The sequence below is a fragment of the Spermophilus citellus genome (assembly GCF_964194105.1).
Source record: "Spermophilus citellus genome assembly, chromosome: 15".
NCBI classification, from domain to species: domain Eukaryota; kingdom Metazoa; phylum Chordata; class Mammalia; order Rodentia; family Sciuridae; genus Spermophilus; species Spermophilus citellus.
Window position 1 is genome coordinate 89,087,096 of NC_138195.1, and position 9,500 is coordinate 89,096,595.

Genomic DNA, 9,500 nt, shown 5'->3' on the forward strand with positions numbered 1-9,500 from the left:
ACAGCATCTCCCTCCCTCTGAACTTACATCCTTGAGCGTGAAAAGCAAAACCTGGAATCACAGACTGTCAGAGCCAGAGCAAGGCTCAAGGGCCACTTGAGATGCTGGAATCAAGGTCATCTTGGGCAAGGCCCGGACAGCGGTGCCTCCTGCAGGATCCCTCAGTCCCTTGGTATTGGGCCTGAAATCTCAGCACTTGCAGGAAGTGTGAGAGGTGATTGATGTTGTCTTGGCAGTCTTCCCTTCCCTGCAGAGGAAACTAAGAGGTGCAACTCTGACACTGTCCTGTCCTCTGTCTGTTTCCCGGTCAGTCACATCAGCATCTGTGGAGACACTTTCCTGCAGGGGCGGGGGGGGGGGGCGTCAGCTCCCAGGCTCTAAGGTCATTTCTGACATCAGTGAGGCAATTATTGCCTCAAAGTCACTGGAAATGGGAGAGGCAGGAAGGCCACCTCAAGATTCAGAGATTGGGGAAATGCATTCGCTTTGAGAGGAGCCAACATTGTGTCTTGAAACTGCACACAGCTGTGGCCTGTGCTCCGGCCTGGGGTGTGTGCTGCTTCTGAAGCTGACTGCCCATGTCCAGGCCTCTTTCATACAGACTCTCTGCTCCCCGGGGGTACCAGCTGCCAAGCCCCAGGCGACGCGGTAAGCCATTTCTCCTTGTTTCAGGACGGTGAGGTGATCGGCATCAACACTCTGAAGGTGACCGCCGGAATCTCCTTTGCAATTCCATCTGACAAGATCAAGAAGTTTCTAACTGAGTCCCATGACCGGCAGGCCAAAGGTAAACAAGGTCCAGAGAGCCTGGGACTTTGGAGATCAGTTCTAAAGCTTTACTGCCCCTTGATGATATGGGGCGGGGCACAATGGCAGTCCCTAAAACCAGTTGAGTAGGCTCCTATCAGGAATTGAAAGGGGATGCCCAGGACTAGCCGGTCCCTGGTACCAGGTCACAGGTATTGGAGCATTTTTGTCCTGTGATCATGGATATTTCATCTGGTTCCCATTCTAGTCTGTCTCAGGCATGGGCCCAGGTGACTTCTGTGCACTATATCAGTTATCATTACATCACTTGACTCCTGTGACCCATTAGGTAGGAATGAGCAGTCCCATTTCATGGCGAGAAAACTGAGATTCAGGGAGCACATTGCTTCATCAGATGTCTGCATCCACCTGCTCTGAGGAGGCTGGGGGCTGGGTGTGGGCAGCCCACAGGGCCCCTTGCAGGTGTGATGTTTAGTTATGCTGGGGAGGGTGGAGCTGGCAGCAGTCAGACAGATAAGATAACATCACATAGCAACAAGTGCCCCAAGAAGATGAGGCAGGCGGATGGCCAGGGAGGGACAGGCAGGACTGACCGTGGAGCCGGCGAGGCTGGAGACGCCTCCCAATCCAGACTGGGTGAGCAGGAGCCAGCGTGTGTGTGGGTGGGGGGCAGTGCAGACAGAGGCCAGTGGAGTGGGCACAGACAGCAGGCACTTGTCCCCTCGAGTGGCCATGAGCAATCACCCAGGGCAGGTGCAGGAAGCCAGCCAGGGCCAGGAGCGAGGCTCACGCCACCAAGGTGTGGGGCCTGGGCTGTGTTTTAACCGCACGGGAACAGGGAATCTTATGATGGATTGCTGTCACTGGAAAGAAAGGCCACTCTGGCAGCCAGCTGGGAGGGGACTGCAGGGTGAGGTGGGAGCTGGAGGCCTGTTAAGAGGCTCTGGCAGTCCTCCAGCGGAGGAGAGAGGCCGGAGCAGCCCAGGGCAGAGTGGAGGGGGAGGGGGCAGAGAGCCAGCCTGGGGGCAGGCCAGAGGTCAGTGACAGTGAGGATTAAGGACCCTTCCTAGGGTTTTGTCTACTAACTGAGATGGAGGGACTTTTCCAAGGTCCCATAGCAGACAGGAGTCCAGACTAGCATGCACCCCGGCCCCAGCCTATGCCGCCCTGGCCCTGACCCTGCGCTGCAAACTATAGCATCAGACCCCTGGCTCCTGTGTCCCCGCCACCCCTGCCAACTGGGCTGACCTGTTGTCCCTTTTGTTACACCAGGGAAAGCCATCACCAAGAAGAAGTACATAGGGATCCGAATGATGTCACTCACGTCCAGGTGGGTAAGCAGGAGCGTGTCTGCCTGCATTGAGGTAGCCCTGAATTTCACCAGGCTGGCACCCCGAGAGAGAAGCCATCTCAGCTTCTGCTCAAACTTAAATCACACTGGGAGGAGCAGGGCTCTGGCCCTCTGTTTTGTTCCCCCTGTTTCTGTCCTCTGGAGCACTCTGCCTGCTCTCAGGCCGCCCTCTCACCACTTGTTCTGTTGAAACCCACATTCCAGGAGTTCCCCACGCGCCCGCCCAGCCCCAGAGCACCTGCGTCTCCTTGGCCTTGAGGCCGTGGGCCGAGGCGGGAGGAATGCTAGGGCGGTCCCGCCAGGGAGCCAGGGACATGGTGACTGATGGGCGTGTTGTCCTGCCTGTTGCCAGGCGCATGCGAGCTGTGGGGGGAACCTGGATGGGAAAGGGGTATCTGTCCCTGCCCCAGCACAGCAGGAGCCGAGTGGCAGGAAGCAGGACGCATTTACAGAACAGACATGTGGCTCTATTACTAGCTCATCCTCACTGTTAGCACATTGTGATGCGTGTTTTGGATGATAGCACCTTCCTTAGCGTTCCAGAAGATGGGCCGGTTTTCCAAGATTAAAGTCACCCAGTTAGTTATCTCTGGAACCAAAGAGGCCCGGGTGCAGGGATGGAGCACAGGCTGAGTGGTCTGGCTTCCCAGCTTTGTCGCTTCCCAGCTGTGACCCCGACTGCTCAGGCCTCTTCTAGGATGAGGATAGCAATGCAGGTGTTCCAGCTATGCAGCCAGGTTTGGCTCTGTGAGCGGTGGCAATTGTCACCAGCCACAGTGACTATCATATGCTTACTCTGTGCCAGGAACTGGGTTGGGCACCTTACCTCGATGGCCTCATCTGAGCCTCATTACAACCATGTCCTACAGTACTGTTACTAGCCCCATGTTGTAACCGAGGAAGCAAAGACACAGAGAGGTTAAGCAATTGCCCAGGGTAACACAGATAGCAAATAGCAGAGCTAGGGCTGTAGACCAGGCCAACCATTAGACTGTCTTGCTCCTTCAGGGTAACTGCTATTAACTGACTGATAAATAACAGGAATAATAATAATCAAGTGCTTCCTTACTATCACATAGTAAACCTTTGACTCTAGTAGTAGAATTTAAACTCGTAGTAGAATTTAAAGTAGAATTGGAACTCTCAAAGGAATTTTACTTAGGACTTGGGGCAAAAGGTGAGTGTCAGCAGAGGACAGTCTGTTGGTACTTAATGTTAACACGAGTCTTTCTCTCCCGGCAGCAAAGCCAAAGAGTTGAAGGATCGCCACCGAGACTTCCCTGACGTGCTCTCGGGAGCCTACATCATTGAAGTGATTCCTGATACCCCCGCAGAAGCGTGAGTGCCACGTGCTTTCCTGATCTCTTCATGGAGCAGTGCTGTCTTTATACTGGCTCAGTGATTGTGTCCTCTCTTGATAAATGTGGTCAAGGTCAGCCAGGTCATCTGATCTGGTCTGGAGCAGGACTCATTCATGGAAGGGCATTTCCTGCCTTCCAAGGTCCTCGCTTCCCTAGGGGTCATCAGGTGGGAAGAGCAAGAGCAGGCTCTGCAGGAGTCTGGGAAGGCTGGCTTGGGAGAGAGGGTTCATGCAGCTGGGTCCCCATGACCTCAGGACCTGTCAAAACCTTTAGAAGAGTAACCCCAGTGACATCAAAGCAACATGAAAGAAGTATCTAAATCAGTGATCAGGGTGTGTGACCGGCACTGAGGGAGTGTAGGACCGCAGAGCAGGCCCGGAGATAACCTGGCCCACTGCCTGCTTTCCTATGATCCATGGGCTGAGATGACTTTTGCATCTTTACTTAGCTGTAGATATTCCAAGGCAATGATAGTATTTTGTGGCATGTGAAAATGATACGAAATGCAAATATCAGTGTCTACAAGTGTTTTCCTGGAATTCAGCTCATTAGGTTACAGACCGTCTGTGGTGGTTTTTGTGTTGCTGTGGCAGAGTCATAGCAAGATAGATGGAATGGCCTGCGAAGCCCAGATCATTTCCTATCTGGCCTCCTATGAGAAAAGTTTGTACCAGACCATGAAGGGCCATGATGGCATATTGACACTGTCATAAGGAGTTAAAGTTGCGGCTTCAGCCTGTGGAGGAAGTGCCTCCTAAGAGAAGCATTTGTCCATCCTGAAGGAATTGTTCTCTGGGCCTCAAGGCTCATTATAAGCATTTGGCCATGGTCACAGTGTGTGGCAGATGGGACCTAATGCATCCTTGCTCCCTTTGGTATGTCATAAGATTACAGGAATGCTGTAGGGACATAGGAATTTCTGCCATGATTGATGATTTGGCCTGTAAATCTCAGAAGGAGATACAGGGCACGGGTGATTTAAAGTCATCCTTTCCTGAATTCAACCCACACCTGGTCACCCTGGGCCTTTTGGTTCTGTGCTGAGCCTCTGTTGATGGAGAGTTAAACTATGAGGAACGGAAACTTGACCCTTGTGTTTCCTGTGCGTTGCAGCGGTGGCCTCAAGGAGAACGACGTCATAATCAGCATCAACGGACAGTCGGTGGTCTCTGCCAATGACGTCAGTGACGTCATTAAGAAAGAAAACATCCTGAACATGGTTGTTCGCAGGGGCAATGAAGACATTATGATTACAGTGATTCCCGAAGAAATCGACCCCTAGGCAGAGGCATGAGCTGGGCTTCACTTTTCCCTCAGAGACTGCGGTGGACCATGCGTGAAGACTCTGGGCTGGTGGCATGGCGTACCCGGGACTTTGGACCGCCATTTTGCTTGTTCAGTGGAAATGCCCCAGCCAAGAGATTCCTTCCTGATAGTGTTCAGGCAAAACAAATGTAATGTTGCAGATTCTCAGGCAGAAGCTCCGCCCTTCTGTACCCCATGTATGCAGCGTGCTTTATCTTGCCAGCTTGGGCTCTTCCTGCTTAGACAGTCAACACCTGTCTCCTCCTTTAACCGAGTCACCGTCTTGGTCCAACTAATGCAGTTGACGCATTGTGTGGGTAAGAGGAAGGCCTCGCAGGAGCCAGAACAGTCCTGGGCATGTTCATGCTTTCCTCTGAGTCAGCACCCAGAGGGGGAGGATGCTCAGAGACCATGGATGGGTGGATGCTGGCTTCCGAGATGGCCAAATCCCTCTTTTAGGAATCTTCAGAATTGGGAGTGCGATGACTCTGAGTTTGAGCTATTAAAATACTTCTTCATCCATTGCTCTCTGGTGTGCTTCTTTTAACAGCTGGTTGCAGTCTTTTTGAAACAATCATAATGTCAGTGGCTCCTCATTAAACCACAATGTCCATGCAGGGTTGGGCTCTCAGTCCTACCAGTTATTTCAAAAACTATCCTTTCGGATTTACCCGAGTTATACAACCCTGCTTGGCCACCGGCTTTGTGATTGAGGGCCGCAGGACAGCTCTGCACGCATCTGGAGCTCTTCTAACTAGACAGAGGCTGTTGACCTCATATATCATGCAATCAGTCAACAAAGATTTTCTAGGCCTCTGCTCTGTGCCAGGCCCTGGGCCAAGTGTGGAGGGCTGGCCAGAGCAGGACAGAGGCAGGACAGTCAGTTCGACTGAGAAGCCAGTTCTCTTCTTGGAAGGCAGTTTGGGAGAGTAGGACAATCCCAGGAGTGACCCCTTCTAAGTCCCCAGAAGGTATAGGGCTGCGGCCCACCCCATTTGTCCTGGGTCTGCAATAAGAACTAGACCTCAAGCCGCAGAGTTTGGGGCAGTGTTTCTCAGTTGGTGTGCCTGCAACAGGTGCAGCCTTGAGCAGCTGGAGCGCACCTTTCCTTCCAGGAAGGATTTCTAAGAGTGTGGGAAGCTGGACCCAGGAAGGCTGTTGCAAGGCTTGGGCTGGGATGTGTGCACAGGCCTGGGTCCCTGTGGGGAGCACACACCAGGGGGAAGGCTTCTTACACCAACCACTGCCAGGCAAAGGTGGTGTAGTCCTTGGCCGTCAAGAGCCTTGGCTGGGGTTGTGGCTCAGTGGTTGAGCACTTGCCCAGCATGTGTGAGGCACTGGGTTCCATCCATAAATAAATAAAGGTGTTGTGTCCATCTACAACTAAAAAATATTTTTAAAAAAGGGGGAGCCTTGCACTAGAGGGAGGTCCAGGTCCCAGGCCCAAAGCTTAGTCCTTCCTCCACCAAGAGTTGCGTAAGGCCCAGGTACCTGGAGAGGGTGTGGGAGGCCAGGAGCCTGAGTCAGTGCGGGGCAAGCCTGTTCAGCACAGCCCAAGTCAGCGCGGGTGCTGAGTTGCTGGGGCCGTGGCAGCCCGGGCTGTTTCACTCTCTGCTCAGACCATGCTGTCGTCAGGAAGGAGCCAGCGAGACTGCTCTCTCCGAGTTGCTCTGCATTCTCTTCTCCCTTAAAGGTGACGCCCAGAATGCCCTGTGGCTTCTGGGTTCATCCTCAGGTGTGTTGCATGTGGCTGACCCTCTGGGGGTCCCTGGGCTGTGCTGCTGCCCTGTAGGGATGGTGCACCGGGTGGTGTTGAGGTCAGGGCCAGCCCTGGCCGGAGCCCATCGTCTCCAGCCTGTTTGGAACTTGGGAGAGCACAGAGGGTTCTGCTGGGGAACCCACCTGGTGACCTGCCGAGTCCTGAACACCCAGCCATCTCCCTGGGGCCCACAGGGCACTGGGTGAGGTCAGAGCCCGCCTGTTCTGTGGTCACATGCAGGGCCACAGAAGGGGCCGCTTAGAGCATGATGAGCACTTCCAAATTTGGATTCATGGCTGGACTGACTTGGGGACCCTGTGTCCTGTGGGGCTTGCTCATCCTGACATCCCCACACGCGTGCTTATAGACTGTCATGGGACCTCTCAGGACAGTTGCTTCTGCTTACTTTGGGCTGTGATAGGCTTTTGGCAACATGAGTTAGCCTTAAAACCTGGGAAGCAGAGCACTGAGTTGGAAGAATGCAGCTTTCGAAGCCAGATGGACTTGGGTTTAAATCCAGTGTCTGCATATTCCTGGCTGTGTGACCTTGAGCAAGTTGCTGAATGTCTCTGGGCTAATTTCCCATCTGTAAAATGAAGATATAATTGTACTTATTTCCTTCAGTTCCTGGGGTGATTAAATAAATAAACATATGGTGCCCATAGTATGTACTCGATAACATGTTAGGGACATGTTAATTAATGCTGTTGAGCCTCAGTTTCCCTCTGTGTAAAATGAGGACTGAGAGTAATACTAGTAATAATGAGGAACGGTAGTAATAGTGGTAATTATTATTCTGGTGCTGCTGTGGCACAGGAGCATGAGCTAGACACAGCCATTCTCATTTTATCTTTGTTGGCCTGCCACGGTTCTGGTCGGCAGTGACACATCAGCTCACATCTGTCGAGAGCTTTCTGGTGCTGACGCCATCCTGAGCACTGAACGTTTCTTGGCTTGCCTCTCTGTGGTTTGAGGTAGATGCCATATCTATTCCCGTTCATCCGGTGAAGAATGGACACTCAGAACCGAGGCACATTGTCCCAGCCACGCAGCTTGGGACAGCCATGACTAGAGCCCATGAACTCTGAGCCTGTGGCCTCTGCGTGGTGCCACTGGCCATTGTCCCCTAAAACCACAGCTCAGGGTCTCAAGTAAACCCTGAGGACCCCTGGTCCCAAGTAAACCCCCCCTGGGTGCCCTCTGCTTCTGTGGAGGTGATCAAGGGGCTGCAGACTCACAGCCCCTGCTCAGTTTGGGGTCTTGCTGAGCCCTCCGATATCCCTTGGACAGCCTGCTGGCTGGGGGCCAGCAGCTGCCCCCTCTGTCTCCTGGGAGCCCTGCCTTGTCCAAGGGCACCCTCACCTGTACTCGCCCAGTCTCAGCCCCTTTGGTTCCAGTCCTCTGCTCTCAAGCTTTTGCCAAACTGCAGGTGATGCCAGTCACCCAGTGACGGTGGCCGGGCTCCGGGAGCACCGTGCATTTGCTGGCCCCTCCCCTTCCAGGCCTGCCCGGTGCTTCCCTAGGTGCACTGCAGGACAGGGCCCCAGCGAGCATCTCCCCACGGTCCTTGAGGCCCAGCTGAGTGGGGTTGAGGCCCGTGGCTCTGTACGGGGCCCTCCATGTCCCCACCTAAACACTCGTGTCTGGTGGTGTATTTATCAGAACTTGTGCAGGGCTTGTCCCCAGCGGGCTGCCCTGTTAGGCCAGAGACCTGTGGCTGCATTGTTCTCTGACATGCAGCAGGGGTCCTGTCTGGTGAGTGGACCCTCCAGGTTCAAGGCTACGGTGAAAGCTGCCTTCCCTGAGGGTGGTGGCCCTTGAGGTCAGAGTCCAGGTGGATTCTCCTCTGGTCCTCCTGCCACACTGATTTCCCTTTGGGGCTGCCCGGGCTGAGGAATGTCAGAACTCGGTTAAAGAAGCTTTAAAGAACGAAGGGTGTCAAGTCCCACTGTCAGACCCTGTCATTGTACTGGGTGTGGCCTGGCCTGGGGCTCCCTGGGTGAGTCCAGAAAGCAGGCCAGGCTGAAGAGCAGGCTCACCTCTGCAGCCATCCTCCCCCAGCTGACCCTGCAGGTGGGAATCAGCTCCTGTGACCCTGTGCTGCCTGCACCTGGGAGAACCGCCTGCCGCCAGGTGGGAGCTGGCGTGCTCTCTCCCTGCTCGCCCGGGGCTGCTCGAGACCGCGGTGCTGTTGGTGTGGATGCACATCCTGGGGTCTCTGTCAGGCAGCTGCCTTGTGCGATGAGGAGAGAGGTGGTGAGAGTGGGCTTCGTGTCCCGGAGCTGATGGGGCGTGAGTAGTGTTAATAAAAGGGATGCGGTGACGAGCAGGACGTAACACTGGGAGAGGAGTAGCACCCCGTCCGCCACGTCCAATTATTGTGTGGGCCGAGCGCAGTACAGGCATCCGACACAGCCCTCGTTCAAGCCCCTCATAACTCTGGGGAGTGGTGTTATTATTATTCCACCCTGAAGATAAGAGAACTGAGGCTCAGAGAGTTTAAGCACCTTGGTGGTAGGGAGCAGGTGGGGGTAGTAGGGACCCAGGCCTCTCTGGGCCAGGGTCAGGAGCACACTGCTGAGCCCTGCCTGGCCCCCAGACCTTCAGGAGCAAGTCTAAACACCTCCCAGGGACCCGCCTTCCCCTTCCTGACGTGGTCCCTGCCTTCCCTTCCCGTCTCATCTCAGTGGATGCTGATGGATGCTGTGGTAATAGGAATTCATTTCCCTCCTTCCTCAGGCTGCTCTGTCCCCACTCCCTGTCCCCCACACGGCAGCCCCCGTCTCTCTGCCATCCCCACTCCAGGAGGGGGAATCTCTGTCCACTTGGCTCCCCTGCCAGGGGCCCAGCTTCACTACCTCTCAAAGGTCAAATGATCGAAGCTCTAAATCCCTCTCTGTAAGGGAGAGGGAAATGGAGGTGGGGCTGTAGGAAGCTTTAGAAGGTAGTTAATGAT

At 54.4% G+C, this 9,500-nt stretch overlaps 1 protein-coding gene across 1 annotated transcript in view; it reads left to right on the forward strand.

The window, feature by feature from the left end:
* The window catches only part of HTRA1 (HtrA serine peptidase 1), a 46,048-nt gene extending 40,739 nt beyond the window's left edge, over positions 1–5,309 (forward strand). Inside the window, exons 6-9 of the mRNA XM_081268001.1 lie at positions 673–787; positions 2,041–2,098; positions 3,362–3,457; positions 4,594–5,309. Coding sequence (XP_081124127.1) covers positions 673–787; positions 2,041–2,098; positions 3,362–3,457; positions 4,594–4,762 — 438 coding nt within the window. The 3' untranslated portion in view covers positions 4,763–5,309. The remainder of the gene's footprint in view (positions 1–672; positions 788–2,040; positions 2,099–3,361; positions 3,458–4,593) is intronic.
* The last annotated feature ends 4,191 nt before the right edge of the window (positions 5,310–9,500 follow it).